The sequence below is a fragment of the Micromys minutus genome, assembly GCF_963924665.1.
Source record: "Micromys minutus genome assembly, chromosome: 32".
NCBI classification, from domain to species: Eukaryota; Metazoa; Chordata; class Mammalia; order Rodentia; family Muridae; genus Micromys; species Micromys minutus.
Window position 1 is genome coordinate 23,179,385 of NC_137967.1, and position 17,326 is coordinate 23,196,710.

At 45.4% G+C, this 17,326-nt stretch overlaps 1 protein-coding gene across 1 annotated transcript in view; it reads right to left on the minus strand.

Annotated features, from left to right (window-relative positions):
- The window catches only part of LIG1 (DNA ligase 1), a 32,651-nt gene that overhangs the window by 11,071 nt on the left and 4,254 nt on the right, over positions 1-17,326 (minus strand). The window contains exons 4-16 of the mRNA XM_080908165.1: positions 15,455-15,590; positions 14,209-14,332; positions 12,054-12,149; positions 10,897-11,004; positions 7,880-8,005; positions 7,661-7,736; positions 6,609-6,689; positions 6,306-6,362; positions 3,126-3,298; positions 2,300-2,466; positions 1,940-2,016; positions 776-867; positions 465-564 (exon numbers count right to left, since the gene is read on the minus strand). Of these exons, the coding sequence (XP_080764291.1) occupies positions 465-564; positions 776-867; positions 1,940-2,016; positions 2,300-2,466; positions 3,126-3,298; positions 6,306-6,362; positions 6,609-6,689; positions 7,661-7,736; positions 7,880-8,005; positions 10,897-11,004; positions 12,054-12,149; positions 14,209-14,332; positions 15,455-15,590 (1,413 nt within the window). The remainder of the gene's footprint in view (positions 1-464; positions 565-775; positions 868-1,939; positions 2,017-2,299; positions 2,467-3,125; positions 3,299-6,305; positions 6,363-6,608; positions 6,690-7,660; positions 7,737-7,879; positions 8,006-10,896; positions 11,005-12,053; positions 12,150-14,208; positions 14,333-15,454; positions 15,591-17,326) is intronic.

Here is a 17,326-nt window from a genome sequence, read left to right on the forward strand (position 1 = left end):
CGGGCAGAGTGGGCTGGACAACTTGGCAGATCATGGATGCTCTAGAGGCTGAGCCACTGGGAGATCTGTGAGAAACTCGTCACTGATGTGTACCCAGCACCCAAGGCAGAAAGGCGCAAATCAGGTGCACTGGGGACATTTATGGAACTGTCCCTCTTTCCTCTGGTATGGTCATCAGGTCAGTTAATGTCCTATGTCAGCTGCTGACCAAAGTTCCTCCATGTGGCTCATTGTAAAGACCTAATCTTCTCTGCACTGTAATATTCATTATGAATAGTCACCGGCCTCTTCTCTGGGTACCTTAGGGCTTTGGCTGGAACTATGGGCATCTCTCAAATGCTGTCTCTGCCTTTCACTGCTCACAACCCAGTACCATCCCTGTCTAGACCACAATCCCTTGTTATTAAGAGCCCCATGAGTCACTCACATGTTGGTCATTATTCTGCCCCAACCCTGCATCTCACCAGAAGGTCTGCTTCAAGATCATGCCTTGTTCGTCCAACCACATCTTTCTGGCCTCTGCTGTCTTGCCCTTCCCAGCATCCACAACAGCTGTGGGGAATTCTATAAAAAGACCCACCAGCAGCTTAGTAATGATCAAGGCTTCTCAGTTATTCAAGGGTCAAGGGTCATGGAGGGTGGTGTATGGCATATGACAGGGCAAAGAATGAGGTAGGCTGTCCAAATGCATTCTCGGAGGAGAATGGGGCAACAGATGGAAAAGAGAAGCCCCAGTAATACAGTGATGGGACAAAAATGGGTCAGGGATACTCACCTTGGCCAGGGGGTGTGAGGCTCACAGCCTGAGCAAGAGCAGCCAGCACCGACTGCTCGGCCAGCCCAAGGCGCAGCCGCCCACTTAGGGACCTGAGGATAGAGTAGCGGTGTGAACTGACTGGCCGCTGTCATCTTGCCCTCCACATTTTGCCTGCTCCTGTCTCCCCAATCTCCACCTTTTGTGGAACCTCTTCAATATTCAGACAGTCTTCAAAGCCTCAAAGGGACCCAAGACATCACATAACCCCTAAAAATAAGGAAACCACAGCCACCCAGAGCTGGCCATGACCAATGGACACTGGGAGACAGAAAACTCACAGCCGAGTGGGTAGGGGCTTGAGGAGTGCAAGTTACAGGCAAACACTGAAACAGAACCTGACTTGGCTGGCCCAGCTCAAGCTGGCTGGTTACACTGCCTGCACCTCCACCTCTGTCAGCTCCAGTGAGGACAGGAGGATTTACCTCAAAGTGGCTGGGAGACTAGATGGCATCCACCAGTAGGTACAGGGCAGAACACCAAACACTGCTTCAACACACTTCAAGAGAGAGCAGTAACTTGCCTTCCACTGTCATGACAGCTTTATGCTCAACTCAGGCCAAAGCAGACATCAGTAATCAATGACAAGATTTACCCTTGAACTCCAGGACCCTTCTCCAGGCAGCATTACTAATGGAGGAGACTTAGCCCATGACAGGTAGTAATTACGGTTTGATATGAAATGTTCCCCACAGGCTCACTTTAAATGCTTGTCAACAGCTTAGTGATACTATTTTGGGAGGCTGTGGAAACTTCAAGAAATGAGGCCTACCCAATGGACGCAGGTCACTAGGTCATTATGTAGGAGGTTATACAAGCCTTGGTTCTGGTCTTACTCTGCTTCCTTGTCTGCTGTGATGTCCTGTTGCCACAAACCCTACCACGCCTTCCCCAAGATGGAAACAAACCTTCCAAGCCATGAACTAAAATATTCCTTTCCTCCACCAAGAGGTCTAACAACAGTAAAGCAAAGGTAACTAAAATGGGGTTCAACTGCAAAGTCAGAACTCGGTCATGTTGGTACTTTTCTTATGAGATGGCAGTCAGGGTTTTAGTGTCTGCAGTTGCCAAGTGCTCACTAGCTAGGCCCATATGCCTCCCCAGTCTCATGTGCCCCATGTTTACCTGGCAATAAACCGGGCTTCTGAGTGGCGGCAGGCAACAAAAAGGCCCTTGATAATGCCCATCTTCTTGGCCATGGACTGAACAAAGTAAAGAATAGGCAAGGAACCATCAGAGAACACTTTTCAGCTTTAGAAAAGCTGCTACTGCCATGACCACCACCACCTGTTGCAATGTCCTAATCTGAGGGCAATGACAATGAGCTGGCTCTCTTGCCTCTCCCTTTGTCCAATAAGCATTAACAAGTGTCCTGACACCCAGGAGACAAGGCATTAGATGCTAGGTTCTCCAGTCCCTGCCATGAGCTTTGCTTTGGGTCCCGGGACATCTGGGTTTTGGGATAAGCCACCCTGCTCTACTTACAGCACTGCCAGTGAGCCGGGCAATGTCACAGAATTTGGTAAAGACTCCAGAAGCGGTAAGTGGGGGTGGAGGCAGCATGAGTCTCTGAGTGCTTCTGCTGTTCTCGGCCACCAGCCCCACATCCCCCTTCTCAGCGACCTCAGCCCGGATGGACTCCAGCTGACGACCTTGATAGAGGAAGTAGGGAAGAAAGTGGGAGAGGACACGGCAGCAACCTGCCTCTCTTCACTGGATGTTTCTCTGTTTCTCTAGCTATCTGGGTTGATGGGACTTCCCCTTGTCTATACATTGCTTCCTTGGTACAACTAGTAAGTGCCTGCTCCCATTAAGTTAGTGTAAGAAGCCTAAGCAACAGTCTGAGAAAGACGAGCAGCTGGGTGAGCATGAGTAAATGAAACTAAAACTTAAGGATGGGATGGGGTCAGTGGAGGTGGAGGGCTGCCTGTTCATTCCTTAGCTGGTGTCTCTAACAGTCTCCAGCCTATTGTTTATTGTGTTTCTACTGTTCTGCCTTTCAAAAGGTATCAACTGAGCCTTGACCTTGCTTATGGCTGAAAACAAAGTCCTAATATGGCACATCTGAAGTAAGAGCAGGAGGCTGGCAAGATGGATAAGCAGGTAGTCAAGACAACTCAATGGCTTTCATCGCCCCTCCTCTCCGTCCCGCAGCTCCTATCCCAGCACAAGCTGTGCCTCCCCGCCCTATGCTGCCCAGACCTTGAAACTCCGGCTTTGTCAAGTACTCTTCCATTAGCCTCTTCCTTTATCCCCAAGTCCCAACTCTTTCACAGACTTCCAGGGCTCCGTCTTGCTGGCTCCCTCTTACCTGTGGCCTGGGCAACTGCCTTGAGGAGGACACCGTCACCAACACCCAGCTCCAGTCCCTGCTGAGGCGGCCCAAGGCGGCTGAGGCTGAGATAGAGAACGGGCAGCAGGTCCGGAGGGGACAGGGCCACCACGGAGCGCAGCAGGTTGCTCAGTGTCTCGACCATCTTGAGCCTGGAAAAAAGGGCCAGGATGTGTCCATCTATGACAAGGTCAGTGGGGTGTGACATCGTAGGAAGTTAAAAGGAAAAATGAAAGAACACGAGAAAGAAGGATAAAGAGCAAAGGGAACACTGACAGCTTGCTTGACTGACTGAAAAAAAATGACAATTGAAGATGGTGGTAATCACTGACAGAGAACAGCAGCCCTGCAGACACTGCTTCAAGAAGGAATTGGTTTTAAACTCCACAATTTAATTGATAAATTCATGCCCACTCTGAGACAGGTGACATTATTATCCCAACTTTACAGGTCAGAAAACAAGCACAGAAAAACTTGACCAATGTCAGGAACCTAAGAAGCATCAGGCTGAGGTTTAGGCCAAGGCTGCTCACTCTAGGACACTCAAGCAACTAAAACTGATGGTTGTCTAACTGTGACACAGACAGTAACTGTGTGCTTGCTGTCTGCCCAACGTACATGGTGTACTAAAGAGCCATGCAAGCTGGGGATATAGGTCAGTTGATAGAATGCTTCACAGCATGAACAAATTCCCACACACACTGGAATATGAGACCCACGTGGAAGCAGAAAGAGCAGTTAAGGGCCACCATGAGCTAAATGAGACCTGTCTCTAAATAATTCATAAATAAATAAATACATGCATACATACATACATACATACATACACGAGTGAGTAAGTAAGTAAGTAAATGGCTGTTATTTTTAGAACAAGCCTAAAGAACAATTTTTTTAGAAAGACAAGAGAAAAAGAAAATCACAGAACCACCTTATTATCCCTGTGCAAAGACCACAGGAATGGATGGCTGATGCAGAAAAAAACTGCTGGACATTGGCATGTATAGACACCTTCTTCCCCAAACCCTTGTCTGCCCAACTCCAGATTGTGAGATATCTGGAAGCAGGAACTTTGCAGGAATGATTAAGGATGGAAAGAAAAGCATGCTAGATAAGGGTGAGCACTATTATACCCAGGGCCTCTCAGAAGAGGACATGGTGATGCATATAAGCCTAGAAATATCAAGGCTGGCTGGAGTCCCAGAAGCTGGAAAAAGGTGGGTCAAGTTCTCTCTCCAAGCTTCAAGAGGACCTAACCTGCCTGCCAACAACCAAACTGTTACCACCATCTTAGCTTTAGACTTCAGGCCTCCTGCACTGTGGGGACATAACTTTCTACTGTTTTAATTCACCTAGTGGCAATCTGTTTCTGCTGCCCTACGGCAGCAGCAGAAGTAAAACCGTAAGGGAAGGTCAGAAAGGAAACAGGAAGTCCCCACAAGGCTGCCAAGAATGAGGCGGCACTCTCAGGCACAAAGCCTTGGGGCCAGGTGGGTGATGGAGGACCAGACCAGTGACATCATAAGCACCGTCTGAAAATCATTGTCTGAAACTAATTCTGAGGAAAGGGCTACTGATCCAAACTCAGAACCACCAAAACCTTCAGCAGTAGCAAAGTCACAAAGAATACAGATAGATGGAGGGGAGAGGCCAGTGAAACACTGTGGGTCAGAATCCCAGACAGGAAACCAGGACACAAAAGGGCAAGTGTCACAATGCAAATGAAAGGGGGAATCACTGTCACTAACAGCTGGTGTCAACTTCTTGACTCTGGTCATCTTGGTTCTGACTAAACCAGAATAAGACATCAACAACACAAAAAAAAAAACCAGTCTTAAGAAAAAAAAAAAAAAAAAAAAAAGCTGTACCCTAAGATTTTGAATTACAGGTCAGAACAGAACAGCCATCCTGCAGTTCCCTACAAGTAGAGGATGTATGAGATTCTCCACAAGCAGTCTCCCCAAATGTTATGTAGATAAACTCAATCTCCATAAAAACAGAGATCATATGCTCTTCCCTTTATTCAAGGGGGGAACTGAAGCTTAGAAAGGGAGGCCGGCCGTGCAAACCTGCCACAGGCACACAGGAAGCAGAGCAATGCCAACTGTCCCCTTGGCTGCCTCACCCAGCTGCTGCTACAAGCCACTTTCTGAGCTACATAAACTGGTACTCTGCTCAAGGTCCTTCCCATGTCCTCCACTGCCTCATGGAGTTATCCAATGAAAGTCTTTAAACATTCCCAAGGAAATATTTCTAAGGACCAAGCACCGAGGGCAGCCTAAAGATGTACTAAAATAAAGGAGTATTATGGGGCTGTTTAGGAAAGCTTAAACAACATGGAGAACTGAAAAGGTACACCGCACAATACTTATATCACCTAGACACACAAAAGAAAGCCTAGGTATGGGAGGCCAGGGAAGGACAGGATTTGGGAGAGAAGCCAGCATGGACAACGGACGCTGCCACGGAGCATCACCAGGTGGGAAGGCTCTGCAGAAGCTCAGCAAGCGAGGTCATCCTCACTATAACCAAGACTAGACTTCCGTTCACTTGAGATGTAGAAACCAGACAAGTGTGATACACCCCTTGTAGTTCCTACAATCTGTTTCCTAACCCTGCAGACCTGGCTATCCCTGTGTCTCTCACAAGCGCTCTCAACCTCTGACTCTGACAGGGGAGGTCACCTGAAAAGTTTTAGAACGGCACAATTAAGTTACAATCAACAAGAGAGTTTTCATAGTGCATCAGTGTTAAGACATCAGTGTTCAGATACATTCGGAGTTATCTTGACTGCATGAAGCCTCTGAGCACAGGCTAGACCCACTTAGATCAAGAGACTACATCATCAAAAATGATGCTATAGCCATGCATAGGGCCCAGACCTTTAATAGTAGCACTTGGGAGGCAGAGGAGGTAGATCTCTTGAGTTCGAGGCCAGTCTGGCCAACATAGTGGCAGTGTTACATAGAAAGACGCTGTCTCAAAAGACAAAAAGAAAAGAAAAGAAATGCTAAGGATCTTCTCAGGCTGGGCCTCAAAATTATGTCAGCCATTTTTGTGACTGGACAGTGATCATGAGAAGCGGTGAGAAAAGACTGAAGGGCAGAAGGCAGCACACAATGCCATGCTGAGAACAGAGCCAATGCCTAAATAACTAATTACCGAGCAGAAACCTCTTCAATCTTCTCAAACGTCCGGGCCACAGCAAGAAAAGGGACCCTGAGAAAAGAAAAGAGATATGAGAAGCATTTGAATAGGCCATAACATCCTGTTTCCATCTTACCTCTTCACATCCTCCTGGGAGAAAAATGCAAAGGCAACTATCCACTATCCTTTCCCTTAATTCAATGTCCCCAAAACAGGAATGGGAGAGAAGTGACAGCTCTTCCAATAGAGGCCAAAATGACAGACTCCCATAGTCACAGGGACAGAACTTAAGACAGCATGGGAAAGTTAACTCCTTACTTCTGGCCATGTTTCCAGCAGGCATCTTCAATGGGATGGTAGTTATTCTTGGAAGGATTATAAATTGCTGGATCCAGGGTTCTATAGAGGCAAAGGGAAGTTGAAACTGGGATACTCTCAGTCTAAGAAGTTACTTTTCAAAGAAATGCTTGTACTATGTGAAAAGGTCAACACATTCCTATCTCTTCACTGGTAGATTCCAGGCAAGTGCTCTACCACTGAACCACACCCCCCACACTCCTACCACCACCACCCCTACCCTTTCACTTGGTGATTCTAGACAAGTCTACCATTGAGCTGTAACTAGCCCATATATGGTTTTCAGTACGGCATGGATGGGGTCTGATCCCATTTCTCTATAGGATATGTATCCATCTATCCACCTGATTATCCATTCAACAAATCTTGTGTTCATAGCTAGTGGTTTAAAATGACCCAATCACAATAAAAACCATTATTTAGCAACCTAATCAGTCCTACTACTCTAATCTATAGTGGTTACCAAGAAAAAGAAGTGGCTCTTGATCCATACCCATTAGCCACCCAGTGCTGGCAGAGAGGCCCTCAGGAGATTCCAATGCAATGTCTGCTGCTTCCAGAGCATGCACTCAGCCTGATAAGCTCAGTATGGGGGAATCAGTGTGATAAGAAGTGAGGATAGAGTGCTAAGTGGTACCATTGGGCAAAGAGGCTTAAGATTTTGCCCTGGGAAGAATACACAACCACTCTAGGTAGGGGAGTAGGAATAAGGGGCCAGAATTACTACCATGATTACCTTGTTGTATGCCCTTAGCTCTTTGGGGATCATACTGGAAGCTGGAGGTCAGACAAGACACCAACCAATCAGTGGGTAGTGGGTATGCAAACTGCCGAAACAGCTCTTACTCTGCCTGTATTCTAAGGCTTTGCAATAGGGTCCAAAAGTATCTAAAACACTGACCAATTACCAAGCCCTGCAAGAGTAGAAAACCCAAGCTAGGGCTGAGTAGTAGACATGGAGAAGAGAATGTGACTGTGCAGGAGATGCTTCTCAGACTTGGGCACCGACTCACCCCTTGGACTCTTCCTTCCTTGGAGTGCCTGATTCTTCTTGTTTGACTTCACTTTTCACTGCTGGTTTTCGGGGTGCTACAAGGGAACACAGGAAGTAGAGGGTCCCTACTCCTCACAGGCCCAACTCTGGTGCCTTGTTCAGGCAGCGCTGTCTAAACAGAGCCCCACAATCTGCTGCCTACACAGCCCATTTGGATAAAGATGAGAAAGGTGCTCACTGAAGAAACTGCTTAATGTCTTGGCACCTCTGGCAGAAATCTTGCTCTGTTCCTCTTCCTGAGGCTTCTGTTTCACACCTTCCTTACACACTGGAATGTTTTCGGCCGTTGTCAGGCTTACTGACTCTGAAATGAGAAAAGGTAGATGGTGATATAAACAGTTGTTGGGGTTAGTCTTGTGTTCTGTATATTCAGAGAGCTGAGCTCTGTACCCCAAGATCAGGTTGTGGTCTGGACATGGACATTGTGTTAACAAATGTGCCGTGTAGAATGTTCCCCAATAATCGCTGATTGGTAAAAAGTGAGAGCCTGTGACTGGGGTGTAGAAAGAGGAAGGCAGGACTTTGGTAGAGTGAGGTGATATTAGGTAGGGACCATGAGGGAGAGAAGGAAAAGGGGGAGCAGGAGATAGTTGCCATGAGCTAGGATGGAAGATGAGGATGGACCACAAGTACATAGTCAAAAGAAGCTCACCTTGAGAATACACATGGAAGTAGCAAGACTCGACTGGCAAGTAACAGGGTATTTATCTGGTTATTAATAATCAGGTTAGAATAGCTCATAATCTACCCAGCACAGTGCCAGCAGCTTGTTAATAATATCTGATGTCTCTGTGTCACTTACTCTGGAGCAAAACAGTATAGAACGGGGCAGAAACCCCCATAAAATTAACAATATAAAAAGTTTCTACCTCTAACTATTAAGATCCTAAAGTGGCTGAACCCTGTGAGTGGAAAATTGAGCATTTCTGACCTTTCTCCTTCTGCTGTGTAAATGGCCTAATGTTCACTCCTCAGTGTTAATAAAAGCACAGCTGACACTGGAACAAAAACGAAAAACTTAGGAATGGTAGTGAAAGAAACATCATCTCCCAGCTGGGAGGGCATCAGTGTGAAATACCAGCTCCTCAGGACACTGAGGTAAGAGAATTGCAAAACTCCAAAGACAGCGTACAGTTCATAGTAAGATCTTGTCTCAGACAAAAATAACAAACAACAACCAAGCCAAAAACCAAAAACAAAAAACACAGAGCTGGGATGTGACTCAGTGGTCGAGCACCTACCTAGAATCCCCGAGTGAATCTGAAGGTGTGGCTCAGTAGTAGTGTACCTGCCTAGAATGTTCCAATGAGGGCTGAAAAACTGTCTCAGCAATTAGAGTACTGACTGACTGCTCTTCCAGAGGTCCTGAGTTCAATTCCCAGCAACCACATGGTGGCTCACAATCAAGTGTAATAGGATATGCTCTCTTCTGGTGTGTTTAAAGACAGTAACAGTGTACTCATATACATAAAATAATAATTCCTTTTTAAAAAAAAAGTTAAAAAAATCCCCCAGTGAGGAGCTAGAGCTTAGTGGCCGAGTACCTGCCTCTCCCACTAGTGAGAAGACTGAAGTATGGCTCAGAATTAAACATCTGTCTAGCGGGGCTGGAGAAATGGCTCAGTGGTTAAGAGCACTGACTGTTCTTCCTTCCAGAAGGAAGGCCTGAATTCAATTCCCAGCAACTGTATGGTGGCTCACAACCATCTGTAATGGCATCTGATGCCCTCTTCTGGTGTGTCTGAAGAGAGTGACAGTGTACTTATATACATAAATTAAATAAATCTTTAAAAAAAGAAAGCATGAATACAAAACTGTGGTACATTTACACAATGGAGTACTACTCAGCTTTTACTCAGCTATTAAAAACAATGACTTCATGAAATTCTTAGAAGCTATCATCCTGAGTGAGGTAATTCAGTCACAAAAGAACACCCATGGTATGCACTCACTGATAAGTGGATACTAGCCCAAAAAACTTAGAATTCTCAAGAAACAATTCACAGATCTTATAAAGCTCAAAAAGAAGGCCATAATGTGGATGCCTCAGTCCTTCCTAGAAGGGAGAACACTACACTCATGGGAGAAAATATAGGGACAAACAGAGGAGCAGGGACCAAAGAAAATATAATCCAGAGACTGCCTCACCTGGGGATCCATCCCATATGCAGCCACCAAACCTAGACACTATTGCTGATGCCAAGAAGTGCTTACTGGCAGGAGCCAGATATGGATGCCTCCTCAGAGGATCTGCCAGAGCCATACTGATACAGATGAAGATACTTGCAGCTAACCATCGGACTGAGCACAGGGACCCCAATGGAGGAGCTAGAGAAAGGACTGAAGAAGCTGAAAGGGTTTGCAACCCCATGGGAAAAACAACATTATTAACCAAGCAAACCCTCCAGAGCTCCCAGGGACTAAAATACCATGGAGAGACCCATGGCTCCAGTTCCATATGTAGCAGAGGATGGCATTGTCTGGCATCAGTGGGAGGAGAAGCCTTTGGTCCAGTGAAGGTGTGTTTTCCCTATGTAGGGGAATGCCAAGGCGCTGAGGTGGGAGAGGGTGTAGTTGGGAGAGGGAGCACCTTCATGGAAGCAAGGGGAGGAGGAAGGGGAATGGAAGTGGGGAAAAGGGGGATAACATTTGAATGTAAATACAGAGACTATCCAATAAAAAATGATGAAAAAAAAAGTTGCCTAGCATATATCTGGCCCTGGGTTCCACCATCAGCATTACAAAAAAAAAAACCCAACAAAAACCTAAAATCTTAGCATGATTCAAACAGTACCATTTTTCTCACAGAAAACAGATATATGTATATTCGTAAAAGTGTCCTTGCAAGCACAGGGGTCTCAAGAACACCAAGGAACAAAAGGTGTAAGAGCACTCCCATTTCTGAATCCTGTAACTAAGCTTAGACATTGCACTTAATAAACACCTACTCAGTTTATTGTATCTGACTGACACCTACAATGTCTAAAAGCATTTTATTTGAGGGCCCTTTCTTCTCTTCCTACATGCATGGGGTAAAATAAGCAACAAACCCAAAATGTAAAAGCAAAACCTCTATTATCTTGTAGTTCCCACTGAACCCAAGCTGGGGAGTTTGTGCCTTGTTTCACTGAACCTCCCTCCACAGACAAGCTAGGCCGCAAGCAGGATCATGAAAGTGGGGAATAAGCAACTCACCAGGGGACTTTGTGGGCTCAGAGGATACTGTGAGCTGGTCCCCCTCCTCTTCTTCCTTCTGTATTGCCTCTTCAGCCTCTGTGAGGCTTTCTGTTGGGGTCTGTGTGTCTGATATCAGACAGAAAAGTGAAATGGAAGTGAGACCTAAAGGCACTCCCATCCAGTAGACAGTCTAAAGCAAAGTCTCAAGTCCAAAGCCTGCCTGGACTACGGACTAAATTCCATTTTTAGTTTGGGTAACTTTGTGAGACCCTGTCTCAGAAACAAGATACTGACATGTAACTCAGTAGTGGAGCACCTGTTTACCCTGAACATTAGGGTAATGATAAAATTACAGACACTAACCTGGGGGAAATTTGTCTTAGGACAAAGATAATCCTTTTACTAGTAGATACTCAGAATTGCTAAAATTCTCCAACTTACCATGAAATTGTTTAACTGACTACAAACTGCCAACTGGAAAACAAGCCTACACTAAACGTCAACCTGTCAATGGGAAACAGCCATCTGCAGATTTTGCTTCTTATTCACATAAACAAGAACCTGGCTGGGTCAACAAATGCAACTGGTGGAATCACACACATCCTCTAGGATCAATAGATCCGTCTCAGTGGCTGTTTCCCTGCGTTGCCTCCAACATAAAGGGACCCCACTCAACAGTATGACAGTCTACAGTCTCCACGGGAACACTGCGCCACCTGCTGGACGCTACAAGAAAAGCTAGCTAAGGGAATTTTGTTAGTTTCCCGTTGTCTCTAAGTATACCCTTGGAGGAACTCACCACCAATGAAAAATAATTTCCATTAAATAAAACAAGATAAAACTGAAATTATACATAAATAATAATTAAGACAATAAATGTTTCAAAAAGCTTTCACAATGAGCTCCTGTGTACTGGGGTCTGGAAAATTTATTCATTTAACTATTTATTGAAAATAGTCTTGCTATGCTGACCAGGCTGACCTCAAACTGCAGTGATCCTCCTGCTGCCTGAATGCTATCATCACAAGCACAGGCAAGCATGCCTGGCCCCAGTCTGAAATATATCAGACTAATCATCTTGTACGGCACATACCTCCCCTACCCTTGCAGGTCCCCATTGTGTCTCCCTTGAGATAGACACACACAAACATGCTCCTCTCATCCTACTCCCTCACCTTCTTCTTTCTTCCTTTTCTTAGCTGCTTTGTCTTTGTCTTCACTCTGCTCCTCGAGAGTGTCTTGAATTGTCCGTTTGGGGAGCTGCTTCCGAGCTGGAAATGTAAAGGGAGCACTGTAGCTGATCACGAGTTTTTCTGTGCTGCCCCAGTGATCAGACACACTGCCTGGTGAAAGGAGCAATTCAGAAGGTTCTCCATCCCCTTCCTCTGATTACCTACCATAGCCACTACCCCAATGTACACCTCATCTCTGTAGCTCGGAATTTGTGACCTTGAGTGAGTTGTTTATTCTGTCTGCCCTCCCCACTTTCTTGCATTTTGAGAACGGAAACAAGCTCCAGTCAATGGTAACAGCATGTACTCAGCACCCTCAGCCTGGTGTCTGAAAACCTTGAGGATCCAGCCACTACACTCCTCTCTAGCTCTTGACACATACTATCCTCAAGCTGCCTCTTCAGACCACACTGTATTCTCTAGAAACATCAGTGTCAGAATTCCCACGTGTCCAGTTTTTCCTACCTCTCAGTCTTTGCACACGTGACACCTATCTGGGAAAGTGTCCACTTGCCTTTTCTGAATCTTCCCTAGATGCCATGACTAGATACCATACTCAGAAGGACAACTGACCTCTGAGCTCCCAGAGCAGCCCTGTGAATAGCTGTGCCCTACTGAAGCATTCAGGAAGCTGCACATGTGACATTAAACTTGAGCGTTTAAAGAGAAAAAAAGCCAAACTGGAGAACCTAGTTTTAACCATACATCATGATCTGAAGACAATTTCAATTCCGAATTCAGAGCATTCACTTTTTAGTGCTGATTGTGAGTTCACATTCATTGTAACTTGACTAAATCTGAAATTCCTAGGAGATGCACCTCTGTGTCTGAGGGCATTCCTGTTGGCATTTTAACTGCACAAGATTCACCCGAAATTTGGGTGGCACCATACCATGGGCTGGGAACTAGAAATACATAAAAAGAGGGAAAAAGTGAACTGAGCACCAGCATTATCTGCTTCTGCTTCCTAAGACGATCCTGCTGCCATGTTTCCCAATCGTTATAGACTGCACTGTCAAACTGTGAACCAAAATAAACTCTCCGATCTTTCTCATGCTTCTGGAAGGTATTTTGCCACAGTATGAAAAGGGGAAAAAAGAAAATAAGTAACTTTTATTACACTAAGTTTTCAAAATCTGACATGTATGTACGTACCTGTCAATTCACACATCATGTTTAGGGTTTTAAAAATGGACAGCGTCTTAATAAGCAGATTCCAAGCCCAAGTTGCTCATGGGAGACTGGAAAGACTTCCTTCTGAGGCCTGCTCTCATGGAGCACCCCGTATGAAATGCTTGGGTCCAGAGATGTCGCAGCGTCTAGGGTTTTCAGTTTTATGCCTGTAGACTGCACTGGCTGAACTGAATGAGTATCTCTGATCTTACAGTATTTACCAGCTTCCTGAGGTCCACACCGAAACTTTACACAAGTACCCATCTCAGTCACCACACTGCAAACCGTCAGAGCAGGCTCAGTCCTCAGGTTACATATGGTCCTCACCTGGACCTTCCCCATACCAATTCTCCTTCCATCTAGGCCTCCTGTCTCAGGCTGATTCTCTAGAATGTTCTCTAGTCTCTTCATCTGGTATCCCCTGAACTCCGTGGTCTCTGTGACAGAACTCCAAACTTTAGTAATCCAAATGTTCCCAACTCACACAACCTGGAATTCTCTTTCTTTCTCCTATCCCACCTGGCTCCCTATGCCTTTCAGGGCTCAGCTTAGTTACCTGCTCTTCTAGAAGTCTCCATACTTGCACTCTTGTGTTCCTACTCAGAGCCTTGTGCAGCAACTATCACGACCCATGACAATCACAGTTTCCCGCATTTACCAAGCACCGACTGTGGGCCAAGTCAGGCCAATACACTTCACATGAATCAGCCTTTAATCCTGGAAGTTCTGGGCACCTGGCACTGTACTTCAGACCACCTATTCTATAAGTAACCACACCTCTGCAAAGGTGAGGTTGTTGGCCACAGGTCCCACAGCTCAGGGACAGTTAACCACGCTCACCACCACAGTTCTACCATCAGAGCCACTGCAAGGACGATCACCACGGGCAGTATGGATGGAAGGGATGGAACTGGCCTGTCCTTACCAGTTCGACGCTTTGGGAATCCTGATGGGGAAATGTCCATGGAGGGACTGCTGCTGAAAGGACTGTTCTCAGGACATGAGTCGGGGCTGGGAGGAGGGCTCTGTTTGGAGTCTGACACAGACTTCTGAAAGCAGACAGAAAGAATAGTTCTGGAATAAAGATGTATGCCATCACCTGGCAGTTGCAGCTACCACACGCTTCGGAGCAGAATGCACTCAGCCTCTCATATCTAACGTCATCTTTGATTCCTCAGGCCCATCCCCATCCAGGCCACCTTCTGTCACCTAAGTATCATTAAACCCACCAACCTAACTTTTAGTGTCCCAGATTCACTCCAGTATGAAACCCAATGTTAATTCTGCCTCTTAAAGTAACAGAATCATCCTTTTACACTTACACATAGGGTGGCCTAACTAAAGATCTACCAACTTCCCTTGGAGTTAATACAGTCATGGGCCTGAGTACTCTATTTCTTTGCCTCCTTTGCAACTAGTGTGGTCATGAGACTAAGGACCACATTTTCAGCCTCCCTTGTAGTTCTAAGATCCGAGGAAAGGACTAATTCTTGTACAATTAATAATTAATAATTGTACAATTTTTGTGATACCATACACATGGCATGCGCTTGTATGTCACACACACACACACACACACACACACACACACACACACACGTTTAAGAATAAAATAAGTAGAAGAGTCACAAGGAAACGTGACCACAGAAAGCACAGAGAATGTAACACTGTCTCAGCTAATGGAGAAAAAAGACATGAAAGTCATCTTCCCCAGAGGCTCCAGAAACAAAAGGCCCTGCCCACACCCTAAGATAATCCACTCCAGGTACCTGACCTAGATAAAAACAGTGAAAATCCAGCACCACAGGTATGTTCTCCATGAGGTGCCTGAAGTATGAGGGGTCAAATGAGCCCCACCTCCCAGAGAAAAGATAGACTGGAACCCTGTACCCCAACCCTCCTGCTTCCAAGAACAACAGCAGAGACTGCCAGTCTCCTGAACAATGTCCCCAGAGTCTTCCTGCACTGCTACTATACTCGGCCGCATGGGTGAGTAGGAAACTGGCAGGCTCATGGGTAAAGGTGCTTGCTTCATAAGCCTAGAGACTAGAGTTCAATTCCTACAACTCATGTGAATGTGTCCTCTGACCTCCACGTGCACGGCAAGGATATATACACACACGCACAAAAGTTAAATTCTAAAAAGACATCAGCAGGCTGCTGGAACCTACTTGGACTTTGGGGGTGTCAGGGGCTTCATCTTCGTCCTCCCCTTCACTGCTTAGGACCTGGGCCACCTTCCTTTCTGGCCTCTTCACTGGAGAATCACTCTCAGGCATCACTTGATTCCTCTCCTTCAACGCCAACCTGGAAGATAGGAGGGAGATGTGGAACACATGGCAGGCAGCATGGAAAAAAAAAACACCCACGAAACTCTGCATTCCCTTCTCTTCCATTCCAATGAGCACTGAGCATCTTCTAAGAGTCTCCATGGCATTCACATTTTTTTATTTTCCTTTAATGGATGGTCTCACGTAGCTAGGCCTGGCCTCAAACCCAGTGCCTTTGAACTTCTGATCCTCCTGCCTACGCCTTACCATCACTGGGATTATGATGTGCGATGCCATATTTGACTTCATTATATGTATGTATGCTTCCTTCCCTTCCTCCTTTTCTCTATCCCATGCCTGAGGCATCCTATGAGCACATGTCATGAAGAGTAGGTGGGTTTCTTGACACTAATATCCATCTGAAGACCTCTCTCTTAGTCACAAAAGTTTCAGCAGGAAACATCGTCACCCAGGCAACAGCACAACAGCCTGAAGTCTTACATGAGGAAAGGGACATATATTCTAAATCACTGTCCCCTTGATGTCAGCTCAGATCTTCCAGCTTATGAGGACACAGGCATAGTGTCATGCATGCCAGTGGCAGTCACTCAAGTGCTGAGTGTCCTCAGAAAGCTCACTGTCTGAACAGAGGCCATCATGAGTATCAGCAACTCCTTATTCTTGACTTCCTGGAGACAGGCCCTAATCCTATATAACTTCTTACAAAGAGGGAAGTAGGTTAATGCTCAGTGCCACAAAAAAAGTTCTATGAGCTTTATGGAAAGTAGAGGGATGGCCATCCACTTGGTTCACCTCAAAATCCAGCGTCCTGAGCTGTGCTGGCACACAGAAAATACTTGAAAGCTGTTTTCTGAGTAAATGCCTCTGTATAATACCATGAACAACCTATATAAGCAATTTACATATATAATAGTCTCATCCTTGCTATTTAAAAGTAAGCTAAAGGTGTTTATGAATGTATATAGATTATATGTCATGCCAGTTGAGCTCTAACAGTGTCAAACAGGTAGACCCTGTAGTCTAGTATGACAGACACTTGCCCATTCATCAGCTCTATTAAGCATCTACTATGTCAATAAATGTGTTTGCTAGAGCACTGCAAACTACTTGCAGTACTTCCTCCGGGAAGGATTAGTGAAGAGTTCAAAAAAGCTTCTTAGATTTAAAAAATATATATCCATTTATGTTCATGTGTATGAGTGTTTACCTTACATCTATATACCATACGAATGCCTAGAGCCTGTGGAAGACAGAATGTACCAAATACCCCCTGGAACTGAAGTTACAGGTAGTTGTGACCACAGCCCGAATACTTAGAAACTCAGTCCAGGTCCTCTGGAAGAGAAGCAAATGCTCTTAACTGCTGAGTCCCTGGATTTATCATCATCTGTGTGCAAATAGGTGCAAATGGGCATAAGTATTCCAAGAAGCCGGAGATATCAGATACCCTGGAACTGAGTTACAGGTAACTGTGAGCACCTGACACAGTGCTGAGAAGCTCACTGTCATCCTCTGCAAGATAAGTCTGTATTCCTAACTCCTATGCCATCTCTCTAGCCCCAAGGTCAAATTTCTCCTTTGTCATCTGAGTTAATGTTTTTATGACTACAATTCCTCATATAAAAACCTATGTCAGACAAAATACCTACATACATAATTACACTTACATATAATTAAAAATAAAAGCAAATCTATTAATATAGAACTGTAATACCCACAGAAAGAAAACAACCTAAATATTCTCCATAAATG